The sequence below is a fragment of the Empidonax traillii genome, unplaced genomic scaffold (genome assembly GCF_003031625.1).
Source record: "Empidonax traillii isolate 1590-97213 ecotype Southwest subspecies unplaced genomic scaffold, ASM303162v1 scaffold5:size3517227, whole genome shotgun sequence".
Lineage (NCBI taxonomy): Eukaryota > Metazoa > Chordata > Aves > Passeriformes > Tyrannidae > Empidonax > Empidonax traillii.
This window is the reverse complement of record NW_020955198.1, coordinates 694,907-718,986: the sequence shown is the minus strand read 5'-3', so window position 1 is coordinate 718,986 and position 24,080 is coordinate 694,907. Positions and strand designations below refer to the sequence as shown.

The following is a 24,080-nucleotide window of genomic DNA, read 5'->3' as shown; positions in this document are numbered from 1 at the left end:
GGCATTAGGTTGAGCACAGAGACTCAAGCTTTTGGAAGGATGTAGGGAAGCATTCAAGGCCAGAAAGGAAACCCTTTTTTTGCAGGTCAGCATGGAGAGATGGGAGCAGGGCAGGGGGCTGCCAGCATGAGGGCAGCATCCCAGCATGCTGAGGATGTCAAGCAGCACACTGCCTATGTTGAACCTCCTGCACTTGCCAGGCAATTAAAGTAGCTTGGGGCTTTCTCACAGTCACCACTAGTTTTCAGGTGCTTCCAGATCTCGCCTCCAGCCTGGCTTCACCCCCAGGTAGCCAAGCCAAATTTGCCAGCGGTAAGGGATCTATGTGACTGTTTGACTTTGACGCTCACCAACAAGCCCCCGTTTCACCAGCCTCACATTAAAGTGAGGAGTGTGACACATGAGGCACTGCAAACTGAAGCCATTGAACCCAGACTGAAGCTGCTTGTTGGGCAGGGGTCAGGCACTGCTGCTGCAGCATTTTTGTGCAGCACGGCTCAGCTCATGCCTGGACTGTGGAACAGAGTTTGCCGTGGGAAGCCAAGGCCAGGGAGTGGTGTTGCACACCACATGGACAGCCATCACTGTGATTGTCAGCATCTGGCCATTGGCATCAGAGCCCTCCAGCTTCCTCTGTGATGGTACCCTGAGTGTTCCCGGGCTCTACCCTTTTCCTGAGCTTGCGACATCCAAATGACCGCAGAGGCATCGCCCTTTCAGCCTGGGACAGGGGATAAACCCACATCATCCAGGAAAGGAACACTGGATGAAGGGTGTTGCCTGCCCGCATCCCTTTCCACATCAGCTGAGGCTGACAGAGCATCGTGGGCAGGAAGGACGTACAGACCAGCAGCATCATGGGCTCAAAGATTAGCTTTTCAGAGGAAACAGGGGCACCGTCACCAACTGCAAAAACCAGGATCAGCCTCAAACTACTGAGGCTGTGTAGCAGAGCCATGACAGGGCAGCTGCACAGCCCAGCAAGAGCAAGGGGAGCTGGTAATAGAGGAGATAGTGGCTGAGGGGGAGCATAAGTGCAGGGATAAAAAGAACATCCGCTTCTGGGACAAGCACTACAGCTCAGGAAGGACATGGCAAGAGCTCGCACAAGCAGTTCTTCCTCACTGGAGGCACCCTCTGGGACTTCACTGCCAGCCCCTGCCTCAGCTGCCAGACACAGGGTGCAGGGAGCGTGCAGCCCAGTCTGGGTCTCGATAGCAGCCTCGGTTTCTGCTCTGATTGATAGAGCAGAATGGGCTGGGCCCTGCTATGACTGCCTCTGCTTTTGGGGATGGTGGCAATGAGGCAGATGGTGGGGTTGGGTGCCCTGGGTGTGTTCGCTGTGGGGTGACATGGACCATGCCTGGCTGGTGCTTGGCAGTGGGGTGAGGGAGCCAGCTCCACCCTCCCTGAGCAGGGCCATGAGCAGGTGGCACTGCAGGTAGGCAGCCTGTGTCCTCAGCAGCAAACACCCTCTTCCCAGATTAAACAATTTGTCTGGCACTGGGACAGAGAACAGACAGCTCTATTAGGGACTGTTTGTCCTGATACAGGACAGCTCCATAACTAGCTTAATAACCTTCTGATAACAGGCAGAGGCACACTCTGTTGGAAAAGTACAAAGGGCAATGACCGTCCCCTCCAACAGAGGCTGAGAGAAGGCTGGGATGTCTTCAAAATAAAGTCCCTTTCCCTTTCACCCCCCCACTTGATTATGTAGCACAGTGGGAGGTACATGGCACAGCTCCTGCTCACCTCTCTCATGCTAGGGTCTCCTTCCCAGTTTCTGGGTGTTAACTTCTGCCAGCACCACGTGGAGCACTTGAGCCCAGCCTGTGTTGGCTGCTCTTCTTCTGCCAGCCAAGGTGGAGGGCAGCCCACAGGGAAGGGGTTTACAAGGTCCTGGGATACCACTCTCTATGCTGGCTAAGGAGCATTGGCACCTCCAAGGGATGGAGCCAGCCAGGCAGGTCCATGAGCCGCAGGGAACACATGCCCTTTACTGCTACATCTCCAGTCCTCTGGAGATGAGGCCAGTGGGAATATTCTGCCAGAAGTAAATGACCAGTCACTCCAGTCACCCAGTTTGACTAGAAACAAGGCTTCACTAGTTCGACATAGTGCAAGGGGATGACAGCTAACCCTCAGGCTATGAATGCTCAAGGCAGTACTGTTTTAGAGGGCAGAGAGATGCAGCAGAAAGCACTGAAACTTTCATCAATGAGGTGAACAACAGATTAAGGCAGGGCTGGTATGTGCCCATGGAAAAGTGGTGTTAGCTTCAGGCTCATGTCAATGGCCAGCCTGAAGCCTAAGCCCACAGCTGCCTGCAGCCTGTCTCTAGAGCCCTATGGCCACTCCAGCCTGGGCATCCCTCCAGCTACATACACCTTGAGACGAGACCGCTCCAGGTAGGCACAGGCAGCGAAACACTGAGGTTCAGACCAGCCTCGTTCTGCGCTAGCAGTTGAGCACTGGAGCCAAGCGCACCCAGAAAAGGAGAAGGGAAAAAGGGGGAAAATCCACATTGTTTTGAGACCACAGCTGGGGGACTGCATAATCAAAACTGAGACAGGCAGCAGGTATCTGCAGCTGGTTCAACAGATATCCCACCTTTCTGCAAACCCCAGCTCTCCTACAAAGCCTGGTCGGGGCTGCCTGTAGTGCTGGAGAGGCAGAGTGTGTCAGGGGAACCACTGCACACACCCAGCTGATGCAATGAGGCCAGTTAATGTAATCACTGCGCCTAGTGCAAGAGGCCCTTTAGCAGAGCATTGTGATCACAGAGGAACCACAAAGGGGTAAATCTGTAATAACCAGGACAAAACACTAAGGGAAAACAAAGCGTTTCATTAAGAGGCAGGAGACAGGTTGTGGCAGCGCACGTGAGCTTCCCTGTCAGTCCAGTGGCCAAAGGAATGCAGAAGAGCAGGAAGCTGTTAACAGAACCAAGAGGCTAATGCTGAGCTGAGAGCACAGACATAGCAAGGAGCAGAAGCAAATGAGTAGTCACTTCTGCAGTAAAAAGCAGGAAGAGCTTGAGGACTACGGACAGGCACACAACCAAAACCTTTGGTTCTGGCAGTCCACACTTTGCCAGGCCCCTCAACACATACCCAGATGCTGGTGTGACAGAGGTGCCGCTTCGCTAGAATTGGAAGAGTTACAGGGTTGAGCTTTCTCAGGGGATCAGCTTAAGCAGAAGAGGCATCAGTGAGCTGGTTCAGTAACTCCAAATTTGACACTTGCCCTTTGTGAAAACACAGCTAAAGAAGGTAAAGATAGAACTTACACAAGCTCCTTAAATGGCTAGATGAAGAGATAAAACCCTACTGGTCTTTACTGTCTCAGCTTTCTCAAGAGTCCTTCCCTGGACAAAGCATGGACTGAGCTCACTCCCACCTGAGATCTGAGATCACTCCAAAGGAACAGAGAGCAGTAGCCATATGCCAACTGCGAAAGAGGGGAGAAAGTGGGATGTATTGTGACATCTGCCTCAAGACGGCATATACCTTGTCAATCAAATCTATAGAAGGCTAGATAAAAATATCACCCACTGTGGGCCTTCAGCAACTCAACTGCCTCTGGAAGTGACAGGAGAACATCTAATAGTACAGTGATTCCAAGAAAGCATCCAACAGTGTGCTGTGAGGTGGCCTTCAGACACAGAAGGGAAACTGAATTTCCCGCTCTCCTCAGGCTATGAGGATGGCATGCATGGGTTTGAGCAGCGAGGGAAACTTTATCACATATGTCCACGGGATCAGCAGGATGCAGTGGCACCAAGTCCCTGCTGTTTTCTTGAAGACAGAAACTGAAGCCACTGATACCAGCTTTGGGCATGTGGAAAGTCTGAATGTCATAGACTGTTGCAAAGAGCTGACATATTAAGTATCCAAAAAAAACAGGCATCAGGTCACTGGATGTCAAATACATGTCTTTATAAAAATCAAGATCACATTGACATAAAATAGAGATTTTGTCACCAAGGATCGAACAGTCAGAAAACTTGCCTGAAACCATGGGTTGAACACTCATAGCAAGACAAAGGCATTACTCTGGGAAAAGTGACCATCAGTAACGTCCCTGCTTGGGGTATCAGATCCCACCTGGCAGCACTTTAATGTAACAGGTTCATTTCTGCCCACCCCCACAGGGAGCTTCTCACACAGCATCTCACCTTGCTCTTCAATGGGCATTTCACTCTGTGCAGGAGAGGTTGAGACAAGGTAAAGCCTCATACAGGGAAAAAACCCTAGGGGCAGGTACTACCACCTTCACAGCCACAGCAGCAACAGCTCCTGAGAGAGGCAAGCCTCTGAGGATCTGTGTAGCCAGTAAGCAATGTGCTGGGGCTGGAAGGCCATAGGATGCTCACTTGAGAGCAACTGTCAACTGAGAACACCACAACCAGTACCTCCTGTCAGTATCTGGGTCTTGTTCCTTGGTTTCTCCTTGGCAGTCAGGCAGGTGAAGATTAGCCCAGCAGCCCACTAGCACCCACTCTGAACAGAAAGGGGAGAATGGCTTGAATCCTGTGAGATGCTGTAGGACCCTTAAGGCTGCAGCAAAGCTAGTATGGAAAACCTTACAAAGATATTACAGCACTGCAAGAGGATTAAACAAGGAAAACATGACAATTCAATAAATATAAGCTTTTATTACAATAGAAAATAGTAAAACTCATGTTAAAATAGACTCTTGCTTTTGGACTGCTCAGAAAAAGCCTAAGTCTCACTTTTACCTCCTGGTGCTCACCAAGGTCCTGACCCTTAAGCAATGAGAAACATATTTTTGTGCTGAGAACCTCGAGGCTCCTTTCCCCCCAGTGACAGTGACAGATTACAGCAGCAGACTGAGCTGTGCCTCACCAGGCAGAGAGGTAAGGGCTCTGTGTGGGGTTGTGTACAATATGTTTCATCACATTGTGCAATCAGGCTCCTCTTGGAAGCAGACAGCTATAGGGAAACTGTGGACAAGAAGGAGGAAGAGGAAAAGAAATTATCAGCAGATAATGGTAGTTGTCCTGAGACAGCCAGGAAGGCAGCAAATACACCTCCTAGAAAGACCACAGTGCCCAACTGCCTTTGGGTTGCTTATGCACTATTACAGGCAACACCCTCCACCTTATCCTTCCATGGCCAGTCCAGTGCAAATGAATGACTGTGCAGTTTGAACAATCGTGTGCTCCTCTCTTCCTCACCAAAAAGGGCCAAGGGCAAGAGTAGAGTAGAAAGCAGAGGCCACAGAACAGCAAGGTCAGATGGGAGTGGGAGACACTTGTGCACCACTGCCAGCACAGCAGTACTCTTGACTCCAAGTTCTGCCTGCCTGCAGTCAGCAAGCTCACTCCAGTGCCTCGTACACAGCCCTCCGCAGCTCAATTGAGAACATCTCCTCCCAGGGACCGCGGATCCACTCCACCAGCTCTACCAGGAGCTCAGGGCACTCTGTGCGAATGTGCCAAGTGCTCTCTACCTTCAGTACCTGGGAGGGAGGAAAGAGAGGGAGTCTAATGAGCAGACTAGCCTGAAAGACACAGATCAGCCCTGAGCCACTATCCCCCAGCACAGCTGCCAGCTCCTCCCAATTCCTCTGTGACCTCTTCCTCCCTCTCTGTTGCAAGAAGTGGAGTATCCCCACATGACTTTCCACTGCGCTCCTCTGCCTCTGGGGTGCAAGGCCCTAGGTTAGGATGGGAGATGACAGCCCCAAGACACTCTTGTACGAACAGGATCTGAGCACAATCAAGCATAACATAAGATGCCCCCAGCATCTTGACCTCATGACCATCTCCTGATTACCTCATCATAAAGCATCAACTTGATGTCACAAGGACAGAGGCGATAGGTTATGACATTGCTAATACTGGTGATCGGCTGCTTCTCTTTCAAGTGGATGTTGCTCCTAGGAGGCATTTCTGCCTCATGGTCTCCATCCAAGGAGGGCAGCACCTGCCACTGGTGATTCTCCTCCAGCAGAAACAGCATGCTTCGGGTGCCCAGCAGGGTCACAGGGAAAGCAGATGCCCCTAAAAGGATATGAGGGAATAGGAGAGGCTTTGCTGAGAGCCTGAGTCACCACAGAATCAGCTTTGCTTTCCATTCCTCCCCTAGGGAAATCCTTTCTAACAGTAGTAACTTGAGTGAACAGCCTGATCCACCTTGCTGACTGAAGAAGGGAGCGCGGTAGTGAAATGTGGCTGGGCTTCTTCCAGCTTATCCAAACTTGTTGCAGGAGCATGCATATGAGAGACCACTGCCCAGCAAGCCTTGTCCAGCCCATGTCCTCAAGTGAGGCAGGAAAAGCCACTCGAGTCCTTTGACCTCTTAAAAAGCACTTTACTAATCCTTAGTTAAAAGTCAGCAGCTGCAGCTCAAAGGCTGCCTTTTTTGGCCTGGCTGCAGATATCTGATGAGTGGAACAGAGAGTACATAAAGTTTAATACCAAGCTGGGATGTGTCATAACTATTGGCAGGAAGCAGAGTAGTTTTGATAAATTTTAGGGAATTGCTCACTGAAGACTCAAATCCCAAGTTTAACATATTTGTCCCTCAGCAAGTCCTGCAACAGAACTTGATGGGCTCCAGCCAGCTGCTCCTGTACTATCATCTCAGGTTCTGGACACTTACTTCTGTTTTCCCAAATAAAGGAGCCTTTCAGCAAGTCACACAAACCAGATGTTGTTTATGACCCCTCATCTTTCCCTCAGATCAGGGCAATGATCCAGTCCTCAGATAATCTCTAGCTTCTCAGAAACCATCCTGAGTTGTCACCAAACCTGGTGTGCAAGACCAACTGCTCTCTAGAGCCTAGACTTTGATGTAGAAAAGGGCTGGTAAATTCACTGGATGTACAGAAGAATGCTGCTATCCTACACATCTCAACAACTAAAAAAGAGCCTTCACCTATCCCCCCACCCTATCTCACTGCTGGATGAATGGCCCAGCTCTTTTCCCACAGACTGTACACTAAAAACACAAGCATTTAAGCAGATAGCATAAGGTACAGGACACCTGGCCCCCAAGATCTCCTGTACCTTGGATCAGGTAAGCCAGCAGGTAGAAGAAACGAGTGTCACCTGCAGCTGCAGAATCTGTGGTCTTGGAATCCAGCAGAGGCCTGCAGAGATACAACAGCAGGTGAATCAAGGAAGCACTCTGTTTCGAGTCTAGATTTGCTGAGAACTAGCTACTGTTCACTGCCCATCTCTTCCAGATGTTGCAAAAGTCCTCTCTTTCCTGGTTTTCTGACTACCACCTTGCCAGCTAGGAGTGAAATGCTTCTTGCAGGTGAGAAGGCAGCCCTACGTGTTCCCATTTTCCTCTCCTCCAGAAAATTGTCCTGCCTGGCTAAGTCCATGACACCCCTTTGTTCACTCCCTGTGCAGCAGGCACCTGAGACAGCTGCATTAAACCTGTAACATAGGCCTGGCTGCCACTCCAGGAGTGCCTCCTCCTCTCTGCTACGCTGTTTCCAGCATCATGCTTCCCAGGGCCTGCTGGACAAGCAGACGTCCCTTCTATCTCAAATCCCAACCTCTCATAGGCTGTTCTTACCATAGCCAGTGTTGTGGATTCATTTCCACAGTGGGGATTTCCTTCACCTTACTCCTGTGCTTAGCAGGCAGTTCTTGCATGAGATCTAAAGAGGGGGAGAAGGCAGGTATCTTTTATTGCAAACCCAAGAGCAGTACATAAGAGTTCAGGATACTTCTCTAGTCTTTAGAGAGGCACTGCCAGCTATGATGCCAGTAGTATTCTCCTACAGCTCTTTTTCTGAGCTGGCCAGAAGCAAATTTCCATCATATATCCAATGATAGCTCTCCTGATAGCTCCCAAATAGTAAATCTTTCATATTCTCTCCCACACCTCTCTACAGCTCTACTCTTACTTGTCAGGGTCTGCAGGAACTGGTCACAGCAGCTTTGGTTCCGGATCAGCAGATTGTAGGAGGCTTTTGGATTCTCAAACTCCATTCGCAAGCTCTGGTGGCACAGTCCCACTTCCAGATGGGAAATATCAGACAGGTAGTGAGAGTCACTCTTCTTCAGCCAGTCTGCAGGTTGTCCCCTAATCACAGAGCACAGCCCTCAGCTGCAGCAGGCTGCCCCATTTCCTCTCCCACATTGGACTGCAACAGGGGGGTTTGCCAGAAGAGCCTCTGCATGTCACCACACACCTCCAGGGTAAGGTTAGCATAGGCTAACACAGGCTGGCACTCACTACCTAGCTCTTACAGACTTGCTCAGGGTCCTCACCTGATAGCCCCGATGACTTCCAGGACATAAATCTTGAGATCAGAAGCAACTAGGATTGAGAGGAACTCTCCTTGCCGGCCAAACTTCACCATGACCACCTAGAGCACACAGAGGGTGGGTCATAGCCTTGCCATTGCCAGTTCACCCATGGAAAGGACAGACTTGAAGACACTTCAGATCCCTTCCCATCCCTCAGTCTCTGGGATGCCACCCCAATGCAGAACTTGCAGGGTGGCAAGAGGGACAGCTGAAGAGCTGTTGGAGTGGTGCTGTGGGAGCTCACCTTGAGGAAGCACTGGAACTCCTCAGTATTCTCCTCAAAAACTTCCATATCCAGGTACAGCTTCAGGCGATGATCCACTGAACAGAAATCCCTCGTGTTCAGGACACCGTTTACAGCTGAGGAGAGCAAAGGGCAGCACTGACACTCTATCCACTGACCAGGTGCTGCCCAGGCATGTGGACTGGCACCAGGGTAGCAGCGTCACCCCCCTCTGCACAGCTGCTTTCATCAAGTCTCTCCTCAAGACAAAGGGCCAAACCCAGGGCCTTACAGGACACAGGTTTCCATGTGGAGATACGAGAGGACTTCATCACTCCGACACTTGCTTTTTTTCAGCAAAACAAAGCTTTGATCTAAGCCAGCTTCAAACTATGCTCAGCTGTCTAATCACAGGAGGACACTGCTTTGCTGCCAGGTTTGGCAGGAGGGCAATTCTTTATCACAAAGCCAGAAAATATTTCTCATTTCAGCTGGTGTCAGTTCAGGTCAACTTTTTAACTCTGACTTCGATCGTGGCAAGGTTAAAGGGGCCTGAGGAAGATACCAATAAAACTGCTAAAGAACATAATTAGGTTTGTCATGCAATTTTATGACCAAATAATTTATACAATAACCACAATACAGCCTGAGAGCACACCCTTCCCAGCAGAACCTATTCTCTACCAGGCACACTACACTAATCAACTTCTCCTCAGCAGGAGCTTTTTCAAAGGCTGTTTTAAATTGAGACCTTGCGATTTGACCCAAAAGAAGAGACTGCTTTATTTCTCACACTTCGAGTGTACAAGACTGAATACAGCAATCCTAAGCTGTGGTTCTCATCAACTCCTCTTCAGAGGCACAGCAGTCTTGAAGGGCCGGGGGAGACATCTATAGATAATGAAGCTGATGGGTTCACAAATCAGAACTAGACTCAGTTGCAGTAGAGTGACTTATTGGGCTGGACTAGAAACCTCCACAGCTCCTTTCTAACTTATTCTGTAAATCACAAGCTGATGCCCGGGCAAAAGCAGTCTGCTGTCCTTCACAAAAATCATTTGTGAACTCCTAGTAACTGCTGTCTTGCATGGCAGCTCTGACACAGCCAGCATGCAGTCTCTTGGACAGGCTTTGTCATCTGAAGCTCACAAAAAAGTAAGGAAAGCACAAGCAACTGTAGATCCACTAACCAGAGCCTCCTACTTACACGCCAGCCTCACACTACATTTGAGCCAGAGAATAAATACAGACAAATTGTGCATACTGTTGGCCAAAAGTAATGCTCCAACTGGCAGCTACCGGGTGCCACAGGAACCCAGTGTGTTTGTAACTGAGCAGAGCAGCTTCCAGAACAAGACCCTATTACTCAGAGTGTAAGCAATAACAGGGATTAGGAGCTGACTCACTTTTCCCTACCTTCAGGCATGAGGATTTAACAGAGGAGAATGTAAAATTCTGCCCTCAAGAACCATATGGTTACAGCTACTCACACTCAATGTCCTCCTCTCCATTAAACAGGAGGCAGTGTACCCAGCAAGCACCACCGATAAAGCCCAGTGAACAAGCTGTCCACACCCCCAAACTCTAGACAGATCCTACATACTCACAGGGACTGAGATTCCATGTTTCCTCAGACTCAGAGTTCAAAGAGAACTGGGAAGGAGTGGGCCCCCGAGAAACACTGTAACGGTAGCTTCCCATCAAGCTGCCCCCATTGGTGTCTGTGTGGCTGAGGGACAAGTACTGGCTCTTCATGCCCAGCTCCTTCCCGCAGCCCCCATCTGAACCACGGGAGATGGAATGAAGAGCGCCGTCGGGCTCACTGCTCAGCTCCGGGGTCCTGGTGCTGTTGATGGTATCCACCTCCGAGCTGTCCTCCCCGCCGATGTAGAACTTTCTGCTCTCGCTGGCCAGGACAGGTGTTTCCTCTGGGCCCTCCTGCTGGCTGCCTCCCTCCAGCACAGAGTCTGACAGGTCCTCACTCGTGCTATCGGCACCAGGCGGCACAGGTGTGCTGGAGCACACCTCTGCAGGCAGAATGACCACATGGTCACTGGAACAACAGGGACAGGCTATGGGCTCACCAGCTGCTGCAGGATCTGCGGAAGATTTTGTCAGGGATAAAGAAAAGCCAGAGCAGCTCTCCCCCTGCAAGATTTTACTTCCCCCCCTTCTCTGCAAACCACAAGCCCTCTCTTTCAAAGTAGACAATAGTTACAGTCTAACTTGAGCAGCTTGTTGAGCAACTTTGTTCAGAATCATATCCTACACACCTCTCCTCACAAGAAATTCTGGATCAGTGCTAACATCCACATAAAATAGTTCTGCTCAGATTTAGGGTGACCAGTGTGTGCTGTGGTTGCAATCAAAACTACATCGGGGCTTAGGCTCATGATTTTCCTCAAGAGCTCACATAACACAAGAGCTCACATAACCTTTGAAGCCCAAGCTTGTGGCCAGTCAGTCCAACCTTCCTTAGGCACCTCCCTCCCTGGCTTGGCTTATCCTCCAGTCAACCTTATCACAAGCAGGCTATGTCCCTTCCCCAGCTGTCCTCATCCCTCCTGACCCCCACTCCTGATGCTCCCTTCACCCACACCAGAACAGACTCTCAGCTGAATCATGGGACTCCCTCACAAAGAGAGCAAATATCCCAGGGGAGAGGAAAATGCTACAGCCAAGACAGCGCTTCTGCCTTCACTGCAGTACTTCAGTCCTGGGATACTTTGTCAAACAGCATCTTGGAGCCAAGGCTGGGCACTCCCCACTTCAAATATAAAGTGAGCTTTGAAAAACTCAGCAGTCAGAAGACGCCTATGCAGCACCAGCCAAGTCTTTGCCAAAATACTACATCAAGTTTTAAACACCCAAAGAAAAATGTGGACAAGTGGGAAAGAGTACAAAGGAGACGAGTAAGAAACTGCATGAATAAGATACGAACAACAAGAAAATTATCTAGAGAGTTGAGCTTGTTTAGTCTAGCGGACAGAAAGCAGGACAAGTTGTGGGGCGGGGGGGGGAGAACAATGGCCCTCAATTAAAAAGAAAGGAATGAATTGCTCCCCAAAAGGGCAGTGAGAATGGGTTTACATTTAACAGCCAGGAAGACCTAAGTTAGAGTTAGCCAAAGTTTTACCTGAAATACTGGAGCATATTACCTTGAAGCTTCTGTTAGCAAAAGGCCTTTACGACAAATAAGTCTCCGTGGCAGAACTGACTACATGACCTTCAAGTCTCCTCCCAGACTCCAATTTCCAGCACCCCTATGTTCCCCCAGACCCCAGGCCCCCAGAACAGAAGTGGTCTTTGCTTAACCTTAAACTAGTGGCTTATTCCTGCTAGGAAACAAGGCAGGCTTTTTCCCAGTCCAAGTAGGCCAACTGAGAGTACATCCCACAACACAGTTTAATTCCAGTACACCCAAGGCATCACCTTCTTCTATACATTCCATGCTCTGCACCACAGCTGCCACTCTGGAAGTCTGCCTGGGCATTACCAAGCATCCTTCTCCTGAACACTACCTTGCTTTGAGGCAACTAGGGGCTCCAGGATTTTGGTGTCTCCAACCTCTGAAGGATAGGAACCTTGATGCCAGTGAGCCAGGGAGTGTGAAAACTCCTGCTTGCATTTCAGGCACTGGAACTTTGTTGATCCTTTCTCCTGGTCCTGATTTCGCCGATTCTCCTCAACAGCTGGGGACAACACTTCAAGGACATTCTAAAAGTAGCAGCACAGGGAAAAGAGTATTAGTAGGCAGCTATGATTGTCCTAATAAAAGCAAGCTTCTGACACCAGTAAGTTTCTTCCTATGCCTCACTACAGCATTTCAGAGTGCAAGGGGTACAGGGACTTTCCCAGGTGTGCAAGACTTGCCAAGGGCACAGAGCTTCACTGCAGAAGACCAAGAGAATCTGTTTTTGCAGGTCTATGCCTTGAATCTACATACTGACAGGCTCCCTCTGGAACTCTGGTCTCAAAGGTCCCGTCTATTCACGTCTTATCTTTAACAACTTGTTTAAATGCACTTACAGTATCTCAAGAAAAATGCTTGGATTAGAGACCAGAGTCCCTACAGCAGCTGTGTACCAGAGCTGCCATAGCACTGACACCCTCACTGTCTAGAGGGCTAACTGCAGGCTGGCACATCATTTAGAACACAGGAAACATTATGTTGCATATGCACAGCATGTAAGGATCACTAGCTTGTCTACAAACTTTTCACCCCAAGAGAGAGAAAGCTGCAAGACTTTCCCCTTGATAGCACCCTTTATGCTGCAGGAGCTTCACTGCCCATGCTCACAGGGCCCTCCACAGGTCATCTGTGCAGCAGAAGAAATCCCAGCAAGCCAGACATGGGCAGCAGGTGCTCATGTGTTCTGAGAACAGCAGCCCTTTGCTGGCTGAAAGAATCCAGCGTCTTGCAGTAACACTGCCCCCCCTTCCCAGCCTCCCCCACCTGCAGACACTGCTCCGGGCAGTCATCAAGCACCACATATTTGCGCTTCTGCCGGTCCTTGCGAATGTAGCTGAAGTGCAACGTGAGGACAGGGAAAACTCGCTCCAACTCCTGCAGGAGACAGAATACACCCGTTTTAGGAAGAGGGAGCAGCTTTCAGTATACAGACTACATTTGTTTGCAGCAGCTGAAACGTGGCTATACAACCACTTAATTTAGTGAGCCCTGAGCAGCCCTCCATAGCTGATAGCATTTGGGAGCCTGGTAAAATGGGCATAAAAAAATAAACAAATATAAAGCAAATGAATGCTGACAACACTTGTGTTAAGTGCTTGAAAAATTGCACGAGTGCTTGAAGCTTACAATAGTAACTTTTAAGGCCTAGAACAAAGCATTTCAAACAAAACACCTTTTCCTGAAGGTATTTCAGAAGACTATCAAGCCACAAACATTCAAAAAGGCACAAGGGCAAGATTTAAAAATGAGTTGGAGCTTTTACAGAAAACAGTATTGGAAAAACCTGTGAACATGTCTGTGCACAGACGGAATGTTAAAATCCTACCACAAGGAAAAAGACACTTCCAAACTCCATTTCTAAAGAACCACAAAAGCCGAACAGGGCTGGTAGTGCTAAAGTGTGCACCTAGAGCAGATGGCAAACTGCCCACTGAGCTACCAGGAGTTTTCTAAACATCAGAGTCAGCTCGGTGCTGCACTAGAAACTGTGCAATCCACAAATAGTCCTCCAAGGCCAGGGTGATATCCCAGTGAGGAATGGACAGGAAGGAAGTCCCCATTTCATTTAAGTCCTCTTGAGAAGTTTCTCATTCCTGCACACTGGAACCAGTTCAGCCATTGTCTTCAGCCATTTCAGCTTTGGAATAGATTTGATGCTGGCTTCTGCTGCATTATTGCAGGTACTTTAAGCAGTACAGATGCTGTTAGATACACATGCATTGGGTGAAAGAGATGCTTTTTCAATCAGGCTTTGCAGGAGCTAGGAAAAGACCTGCAGGATTTTCTGACAGAAGCCCAAATACAGAATGCTGGCCCACACAGTAAGATGCAAAAGGCTCACACAGAGGCATAACTCACCATTCTCTTCCAGCTCAACACAGAGGTCTCCACATTCAGCAGGCATTTCAGCTCCAGCTTGTGGAGCACTCTGGCAGCCTTCAGTTCCACCTCAATCACATGCTTAGCTGTGATTCGCAGGAAGATCCAGTCTGGCTCTGGGTCCCCTTCACCTTCTATTTGGCTCACCAGCACTGGCTGGCAGAGGTCCACTGCCAAACAAGACACCGTACAGGTCAGCACATGCAGCAGGCCCTCAGGCCCGCCGGGCCCAGGTCCTTAGAATTCCCACAATGATGGGTAGCATGATAAAGCTTCAGAGATATCACATTTGATTCATTTATTCCATCGCCACCCAAGCCCTCAGATACAGCAGTGGAAGGACACATTTACCTTCTGGCTTCTCCTCTTCTTCCTCTCCTAGCATTAGCTCATCTGCCTCCTCTTCTCCCCTCTGTTCTCCTTCCTCAGGCTCATCCAGCTGTACTTTAGGCTCTTCCTCCTTCTCAGTGTCATTCAAAGGAGGAGAAGATTCTTCTTGGGCTACCTGGGGTTTTCCTTGCTCTGGGTCGGAGCTCTCACTCTGCAAGTCCACTGCAGCAGGTCTGCCTGCGATCTCATCTACAGAACGGCTACGGGAGATGACAGGTACTTGGTCGTGCTCCTCCAGGTGTCTCTTGTACTGCAGCCAGTCAGCACCAAAGCGATCTCTGAAGCTGGCCAAGCGCTTCATCTCCTTCTGATGCTGTAGGACCAGGCCTGCAGACAGAAAACTTGGGAAGCATGAAAATAGTTACCAGGCCAGAATACTCCTCTTACTGTGGGCAGTTCAGCTGCTATGTTATTAAGGAAGAAGACAAGCCTCACCAGCAGAGAGAGGTAATGCCTGGGGCTCATGATCTGTGTCACTCGGCTCTGAAATACTCGCTCTGCGCACTTTGATTTTTCCCTGGAAAAAACAAGGTAAAAATAGTTGGTAGAGATCAGAACAACCAAAACAGCATCTGATGAGGGGCTCTGCCAAACTGAAGGGTTTATAGATGTTACAGTGTAGAAGCACACCATAAAACACTTTACGTGGTATATCAGCCCATTCCTAAGACGCAGCAGCGCAGAGGCTCACTAGCCACACAGTCAGTACCAGACCATACCCCACTGAATGAGGCTTTCATGTCAAGGCAGCCCCTTCACCCAACATGCCAGATACATGGTTGAGAAGTTATGTCAGTTCCCAGACCTTGCTTTTCTTCCGAGGGAGCCTGACAGCCACATTCTCCGCTGGGGACTGACTGTCACTGAAGTCTGCAGCACATGAACTCTCCAGAGCACTGCGGTCCAGTGCAGTCTTCTCTGAGGTAGAAGTGTGGATGGACTGTGACACACTTTGCACAAGTCTTGGAAGGTGCTAAAGTAAGAAGAAGAGACCATTGCTGGCTGAGTGCAAAGGGCAGACAAGGTAACCAAGCCACAACTCAGGCTGGTAACTTCCCCACCCAAACTTTCACCATCTCAGTCAAAGTAGTGACAATAGATCCCGCCTGGTTGACTGGACTGTTTATCACAACCACTCTGATTTAAATGATTTAACTCTCTGCTTTCCTTAAAGCAGATAGGAAACTGATAACAGTTTGTTTTGCCGACATGTAGTTCAAGTACCAGGCAGCACCTGAAGAGGAAACAGGCAAGGTTTCAAGTCCTGCAAGGCTACATAAGCCAGAATAAGTTTTGCTGGCCAGTTCCAACAATTACAGGAATCAGCATGGACTGAGACAAAATGAGCTATGCCAAAATCATGGCAGCCCATATAGATTTAATGGGACACATGACAATGCAAAAACCTGTCAGAGCTCCCAGTCTCTAAGCCAGTAAGATCGGTTTTAAAAATTATACTTACCATTAGGTCCGAGGAAGAGAGTGGCTCCCCATCCAAGAAGAACTGTAATTAGAGACCCATTTGCAGTCAGATTCCATTTGGCTGGCACATACTCAGGACAACTTCTGCTGACTCCTACTCTCCTTCAGGCCACCCTAGGGTTGGGATCCCTGGCACAAAACTGCAAAGAGACAACCCTGTTCCTGCCTATCCATCACTCCTTTAATTGCAGCCACCTGACTTAATTGCATACAAGGCCAGAAGGGACCATTGTGGTCTCCTGTTCACAAACTTTATGACTTCTAGAAACATATCCAAGACAGTTCGCAGAAGAGCTACAATAGATTATTCTGCAACAATTCAAATTGTTTTGAAAGACACTCACTTTCAGCTCAAAGCTTGCACCCTACTTCTAGCCTGAATCCACCCAGCTTCCAGTAACTTGAGCTCAGTGAAAGTTTTTTCCAAGATGCAGTTTGAAGACAATTAATCCAGCCATTTGCCCCTAATATGACAGGGCAGACCAGCTCTGGAACACCTCTAACCCTTAGCAAGTAAGTTTACTTTGTTAAATTGCCAGAACACTGGCTTTGCTGGCTTCTTCATTCAAAATGAGATTACCAAAAACTGACCTAAACACTGGAGTGCAAGGGAACAGTGATGACACCTAGCTGAAAGCAGAGTGATGGGGAGAAAGAAAGTGGTGGCCGTGGCAGTAAGTACTTAGTTACAGTGGGCCAAAACTGGGAGTTCCTTCTTTTCACAGTCCAGCTACATAGTTACTATTTAGCAGGAACAGAGTAAAGTTTTGAAACCATCAGTCAGCAAAAGTGAAGACACAGACAGTGAAGACATACTAAGATCTAAAGACTTGCAAACTTGAGATCAGTATCCAACTCTGCCCTGGCCAGCATACCACATAAAAATTTAAGGATAAACTACTATGCATAAAAAACAAACAAACAAACAAAAAACCAAAACCAACCACAAAACAATCACCACTGTTACACCACTGGAATAAATTTAAAGTTTCTTTTCCCACATTTGCCCCCGAGTGTCAGAACACCTTACACCTTCAACAGCAGAGGCAGAAGGCATGTGGCTAATACTCACATTGGAGGAGGCTGCCCTAGGAGACAGATGCACAATGGCTGCAGGTCGGTGATTTTGATGGAACCATATCGGGTTTCCCTCTAAATGCAGCTGGGTGGGGGAAACAGACAAACTGTTATTAGAAGCAATATTCTATACCCCAATCTATTCTGCCTGCAGGCTTCAGTCTTTCTTTCTGTCTTGAGAAACATCCTTGCAGTGGAACAGTAATCAGGCCAGGAGAGGACTAAGCTTTTACAATGCTTCTTGAAATTAGTTCAGCAAACAGAAAAGGAGATTAAAGGACCTCCTACTCATGCCTCTAAATCATTATGAGTTTTTCAGTACTGACTCTGAGAAGTGTTGAGAGAACAGTCCTTTGCAGGCCCAGAGAAGCTGTGGATGCCCCATCCCTGGAAGTGTTTAAGACCAAGTTGCATAGGACTTTGAGCAACCAGGTCCAATGGGAGGTGTACCTGCCCATGGCAGGGAGGATTGAACTAGATCTTTAAGGTCCTACCAATAGAAACCAGTGTCTGATTCTATGATCTTCTTTCACAAGCATTATAGTGACTGCAGTGATTCTCCTTCAGACTTCTCTGAACACACAAATTCACAACAGGCCTATGGGAGGATCTTCACTGAACTTGATAGTGTTAAAATCGGAAAGGAGCAAGGCAGTGGAGATGAATATACAGAAAAAGCTTGAGCAGGGGTCACAAAAAATGAAGGCTGAAATACAGGTATCTATCTAATGCTCCCCCATCAGTTTCACACATTAAAATTAAATGCTCAAGAGTTGAACTTATCTTTCAAAACTCTCTTCTTACCACAAAGTCTCCATCTTGCACACCCTGAGCATGAAATCTCTAATCTACTAACCCATCGGGCTTTATGCTTACTTTTTTTAAACAGTGCAGAGCGGACAATGGTGCCAAGTGGGCATGTTCCAGTAGCAGATTATAGGCCACATCTAGGTGCTGCAGATTCACAAGCTGCTCCACCCCTGTGAACAAAGCAAGAAACCATCAGCATGCTAGAACTTAGAAACCTCCCACCTATCCCTCTCACCCAAAACTGAACCCTAGTAAAAATAGTTGTACCCAAGATTTCAAGTTCTGTCCCTTCTCAATGAAGACAGAAAGGCCTCAAGCCCAGAAATGCTCCTCCCTTGGAGGCTCACCATTAATGTTGTCAAGCTCATTGTTGCGCAGGATCAGGGTCACCAACTTGGATCGGCTGAAGATGCCAAGGTTTGGCACCTTGGACAGGAAGTTATATGCCAGATTGAGGTACTCTAGTTCTGTAAGAGTCTGTTCAGAGAGAAGAGCAGCACCAAATCAGTTGGGATCCCAGCTCAAAGCCTGACCCTGAACTCAAGACAGGGCACTAGCTTCTACCATTTCTTCCATTCCAACAAGGTCAACAACGAGTGAGCTTCTTAAGACTGTTTCTGCAGAAAGACTTTGATGTTACATTGGGAGTGGTTTGTCTAGGGGCACTCAGCATGATCTAATTGCTTTACAAAATTTGCTGGGAGCAGCTTTCTCCTTCCTCATCAACTTCAATGGAGCACAGGAAAGGACTGGACATGGACTGAACTACCAAAAGACACTCACCGTTAAATAGTGCTCACAATCTTGGATCTTGTTGTGACTCAAATCCAAGACCCTCAAGGCATTTAGTAATTGCTGAAGGACAAAAAGATTAGGGTTAGATCTAGATCAGATCCTACAAATGTCTCCATTGCAGCATGAAAAGCCTGCCCTGCTGGGAGAGGCCAGCAAAATTAACACTTCTCACTTCCTCCCACCAGACCTAGCAGTATCAGTAACAGCAGGCCCAGCTCTTGACTGTGATCATCTCCTGTCTTCCCCTCAGTCATGCAGGAAGGATGCCCCACTCACCAGTGAGTCATCCAAGGCAGTAATTGAGTTATAGCTGAAGTTCACAGTCTGCAATTCCAGCCATGGGAGAGCACAGCTCAGATCTCCACCACATGCTGAAATGATTTCCTAGGAAGAAGAAAGCAGGCATTCTTTGGTGAGTACTAGCTGTTACAGTAACAGCAGAGGAACACAGAAGAACAGTCAGTCCAGAACAAGACTGACATACTGTGTTTTACAGACCTTGCCTTGCTTACAGAGGCAATGAGTTTTATTTCACTAAATCAAGTATTTGGAGGTGGTGGGAATCCCACAGCTAGGTATTTAGAAAGAAGGGGAGATGTTTTTGTTTCCTACACTAAAGTGGCAATAGTTAACCTAACTTGTTAGAATTCTTAGGCTTGGAACACTAAGCACAAAGCTTCATGCTAACAAAACCTTCTTCAGACCTCCATCAAAGCAAAAGCAAGTTAAACACTTGTATCTTGATAGACAAAATAAGCTCTCAAAGCACACCCTATCAGCAGCCCCTGTTCCCCTGCAGGCAGCTGCTTCTGTGCCCCAGACAGGAGCCCAGAGTCCCACAGCCAGCACAGCCCATGCCATTCAAGTTCTCCATGGTTGGAGCTTGCCTTCACATCTCAGAAATCTGCTGGGCAGCAGTGCAGGTAACACACCAGAGCACAGCATTTCCTCTGATAATCAGCTCTAATGCAAGGCTGTTGAGGTACGATGAAATAAACCTTGACCAGCTGCAGGCCTTGAACGGGGAAACAGCCAGATACACAGAGCTGTCAGATCTAGTGACACGAATATTGTCTGGAGCCAGAAATTCTCAAGAACCTAAGAAGGAGAATACAGAGCACATGTATACCCAAGCAGGGAATACTTCAACACTGCTTGAGGCAGGAGTAGAACCCCAGAATGTGGAAAGAACAAAAAGTCATATACAACATGGATGGATGGATGGATGGATGGATGGATGGATGGATGGATGGATGGATGGATGGATGGATGGATGGATGAACACTGTCTCCTGTATCTTCCCTCTGTGAAGGGTTGTAGGATCAAGATAGACTTTCTCTTGCAATTTTCCCCACGAGCTGTGTAGAGACACTCACCTCCAGTGTACTGATACATTTGCAACACGTTAGAGATTCCAGCTGAGAATAGACAAATCGCAGTCCCCGGAGGCAGTGTGGTGGGACAGACCTCAACTGCAGCAATGATGAGAAAGTAAAGACAACATACATCAAAATATTACAGTGTAAGAGCAGCTCACCTCTGCAAGGGTTCTCCCACTTCCCTGCTGCAGCCTCCCTCTCTGACATTCCAGCCTTTGCTCATACCCAAGTTTCACCCCAAGCGTTACATGAGTTTAGACTTAGCCTTTTAAGGAAGCCATAAAAGTCTCCCCAATTTTTAGGAGTAGAGGCATTCTGCAACCACAAAACTAGTCAAGAAAAGCCAAACAGCAAGACTCAAAGCCAGTCCTGTCCCCTATACTTACTTCTAGATGCCGGAGGGACTTGAAAGGGAAGATCTTCACAGCAGATTGTAAAACGCAGTTTGGAACATGAACAAGCTAGAAAAATGAGAATAGAAGTCTCACGTCAAACTTGATTTGTACTGCAATACCCCCATCCTGACCCACCAACTGCAGCACTTTGAACAGGCTCCCCCTCCAGCTTGGGTCTTCACTGACAAGCTCTCCCCCTGTGCTGGTAGCAACAATGTCTCCCAGCCCCATAGTACAACAGAGGTCAAAGAAAACAGCAGGTTAGCAAGCATGATCTGCCAAAAGACAGAGCTTCTCTTCATCTCTCCTGCCCACATGGCTTCACCACTTTCAGCACCACTGGGAGGTCTGACAGCTGGATTCCTCAATCAGCCACCACTAGCAAATCTACTAAAGACAAATCTAAGTGCCAGAGCTATGTTTATCGAGCAACTGAGCTGAACTGGCACACTGGTGTGCATGTGCATTTCACTACAAGAGGCCAAATAAGGCAAATCCCAAGCAGATACAATGGAAAACAGAGCTGGTCTCCAAGACGCTATTAGTACTAGACTGAGGTGCCTGCAAATCATCTCTGCATTCTGTGGTGCAGCCACAGGCCCGTTCACCACAGGGCAGTTACAAACACAGTTTGTGTCCATGTACCAAAAAGCAGCTTATTAAATCCACCTTCTTATGCTTTCTACGGAAAATGCAGAAACAATATTTCAGGTTGCTACTGAAAGTGAATAATGAAGCAGTCAACACCTCCACTGTAAGACAGCGGAGTACAAACAGAGACCATCTCTGCCAGCTACATCCATGTTCCCGCAGAAGTGACTCATCAGGTGCAGAACAGACATTCCAAGGCCTCATCACCACTATTGCTTCCACAGTTACAGCCCTGGCAGCAATGAATCACTGCCCACTGCCTGCCAGCACTAATGCTGCCTGCTGAACAAGAGCATCTGTAGGGGAAGCTTGTGCTGGGAAGCTCTGATGATCAGTTTTAGCAAAGTTTATTTCAGATGCCATTCTTGCTACATGTCTTGATCATCTCCTCTTCTTCCACTGCCTTAAAAATCTGATCAGGCTACCACAAATTATTAATATATCCAAGTAAATCAGTTACCAGACAAAAATAAGCAGCTTCCCCTTCTTTACAGGCTTATTACAGAGAGAGCCCATTTTCTGGTTAACACAAGCACTCACCACAATATCCTCCCGATTGCAGTGTCCCTCCCTGTCTCCTTCTGCCAGGACACTCATATTTCTCCAGAGGCTCTGGACCCCACCCCTATCTCCACATTCAGTACACTGCTACAAAATCCTCCCAACAGCATTCTCTCCAGTCTCACAGGGAAAACACTTTTAAAGACCTCACAGATTGTAGTGCTTAGTCACAACACCTCCTGAGCACCACTCTGGAACCTAAGAACAGCTGCTAATTCCCCTTTCAGGCTCGTTTCACCTCTGCTATCCTTCCAGCAGTGCCCCAATGCCAAGTAGAATCATGTGCAGCCTTGTAGCACATCCCACCCTTCAGAAACCTCTCTGAAGAGTTCCTAGAGGTGTACTTTTATCTTCATTACAGACTTGTTAAAATTAATGAGGATAAGTTACTAGCAATGTCCCATGCTGTGAAACCAATCAACAAGAACCACTGCCCAGGCAGGAGCATGTAAAACTCCAAAGTAAGCAGCAGATGGTCTCAGAGTAGCAGGTGTGTACACTGCCTAACTAACCCCTCTGCTCTGCTGCCTTGGGCAGATCAATCACCATTCAGGGAGCACTCGGCTGTGCTCGGCTGCCAGATACTGCCTGAATTGCTCAAGCATTTCAGGAAATAATAATTTCCCAACAATGACACCACTTTACCAAGGTCAGAACATAATTAACTCCTTCTGCCCTGTTTTTAACTCCAAGAAACTTTCTGCTGAGCTGCAGGGCTGATCCTAGGTGAAGTAGCTACAAGACTATCGTCCTGAACTAGGACTCCACGCAACAGCCCTATGAAAGCCACCCGACCCACTGAGCACACACGCCGGACGGAGGAAATGGGCACCAGAGGAGGCCACTCTGAAGTTGTGCCTGTCCCCTCCACCGGCCGGCCCTGCAGCACCCCTGGCCCCGGCATGCACGGACCTTCAGGGAGTGAGTCTTCTGCAGGACGTCGAAGAGGAATTGTGCCTGAAGGATGGCGGCAGTCTCGGCGGGGTGCGAGGGCAGCGCCACGAAGCCCCGGTTCTGGTTGCGGGAGCCCAGGTGATGCTCGAAGACCTGCGTCAGGTGTTGCAGGGTGGGGGTGAGCAGCGTCAGCGTGCTGGAGCCGTCCAGGACGAGGTCCCCTGCAGGGAAGGGGAAAGCCGGGCCGAGTCGTGAGTGCCCACACACCGGGGGCACCGACACGACCCGGCCCCAGCGAGGCGCGGACGGCTGCCACTCACCGGCGTCCTGCAGCAGCCGCGCCAGGCCGCGCACCAGCGTCTCCGCCGCCGCCATCTGCGGCGGGGAGGCCGAGGCGGCGGGGGTGAAGGTGCACGGCCCGAGCGCTGCCGCCGCCGCCGCCGCCCCGCCGGCCTTCCGCGTTACCGCCGCGCCCTTCCGCCGCCCCGGCCGCCGCTCACATCCGGTTGCCATGGAGCCCGCCCCGGCGTCCCCCTCCCGCACGGCGGGGCCCGCGCCCCCCGGCCCCCGCCCGGCCCCCGCCCGGCGCCGCCGCCCCGCAGCCCCCCCCCCGGTAGGCGGCGGCGGGCGGCGCGGACCGGGCCGGCGGGAGGCCGAGGGGCAGCGCCGCCCGCCGCCAGCGCGGCGCGGCACGGCACGGCACGGCACGGCACGTGTCGGGCGGAGCGTGGCGGCGGGGCCGGGGCGCGGCGCGGCGGCGGGCGGCTCTCCTGCTTCGGCGGTGCGAGGTACGGGCCGGGGAGGGGGTGGGTCCCGGCGCTTGCCTCTGCGCTGCCCCGGCTGCAGCAGCCCCGCCTGGCTGCCATTCTCCGGCCCCGTGCGCGGGGCGCTCCGGTGCTGCACGGTGCGTGGGGCGGTGCGGGTGGCTGCACGGTGCGGGGCATGGTTCGTGGTGCATGGCATGGCACGGCACGGTGCGGGGCGGTGCATGGCGCGGGGCACGGCACCGCACGCAGCGCGGTGCCCGGTGCTAAATGCGAGGCGTCGTGGAGCGGACCCGCGCTCGACACGGCACCGTGGTGCAGTGACCCTGTGCCTGCCCATGTCCCTTCCCTTCCCTGGCTATACGTGTGTCTGTCAAAGCCGTCCGTGTGTCCAGTGGAGGGGTTGCTCCTTGTTGCTGTCTGGTGCTGGCAGTTCATTCTAGAGTGGGTTTTGTTCCATGTGTTCCTATATGTGTCTGTGAGCTGCATCGGCTCCGTCCTGTCCGGTACCTCTCTAAAGGGCCTCTGTGGTAGAGTCATGGAACAGGGTCGGTACTTCAGGAGTGAATGGCTGCGGTCGTTCATCCAGGGTAGTTGAGTACAGGGTTCATTTAAATACTTAAACCTTCTAAAGTACTTGGGTAACGTTACAAATTTCAGCATAGCCATTTGGTAAAGAGATCCACAGGTTAAACCCTTTATGCCTGGAAACTTTGTGTGTTTACTGTCTTTTGTGTTGTCTTTCCGTTCTGTGTGTCCATTTCTCTGACATGTCAGAGGAGAGGTAG

The 24,080-nt window shown here is 49.6% G+C and overlaps 2 protein-coding genes across 3 annotated transcripts in view; one reads left to right on the top strand and one right to left on the bottom strand.

Moving 5' to 3' along the window:
* Positions 1 to 4,643: 4,643 nt before the first annotated feature.
* On the bottom strand, positions 4,644 to 22,928 carry STK11IP (serine/threonine kinase 11 interacting protein). Its single transcript, XM_027878606.1, has 24 exons — positions 22,849 to 22,928; positions 22,547 to 22,749; positions 20,414 to 20,488; positions 20,025 to 20,120; positions 18,925 to 19,032; positions 18,637 to 18,708; positions 18,201 to 18,330; positions 17,920 to 18,023; positions 17,039 to 17,128; positions 15,947 to 15,988; positions 15,290 to 15,457; positions 14,920 to 15,001; positions 14,446 to 14,811; positions 14,074 to 14,264; positions 12,979 to 13,089; positions 12,044 to 12,239; positions 10,130 to 10,621; positions 8,544 to 8,659; positions 8,261 to 8,358; positions 7,894 to 8,072; positions 7,560 to 7,644; positions 7,040 to 7,122; positions 5,805 to 6,031; positions 4,644 to 5,487 (listed from the first exon to the last, which is right to left on the bottom strand). The coding sequence occupies exons 1-24, from the start codon at positions 22,901 to 22,903 to the stop codon at positions 5,347 to 5,349; spliced, it is 3,510 nt and encodes a 1,169-aa protein (XP_027734407.1). The 5' UTR covers positions 22,904 to 22,928; the 3' UTR covers positions 4,644 to 5,346.
* Positions 22,609 to 24,080, top strand: part of SLC4A3 (solute carrier family 4 member 3) — a 33,588-nt gene continuing 32,116 nt past the window's right edge. The window contains exon 1 of one of the 2 annotated variants that reach the window (XM_027878585.1): positions 22,609 to 22,666. The gene's annotated coding sequence lies outside the window, so the exon portion shown is untranslated. Of the gene's footprint in view, positions 22,667 to 23,263; positions 23,317 to 24,080 lie in introns of those variants that run through there. The other variant, XM_027878575.1, reaches the window with a different exon arrangement.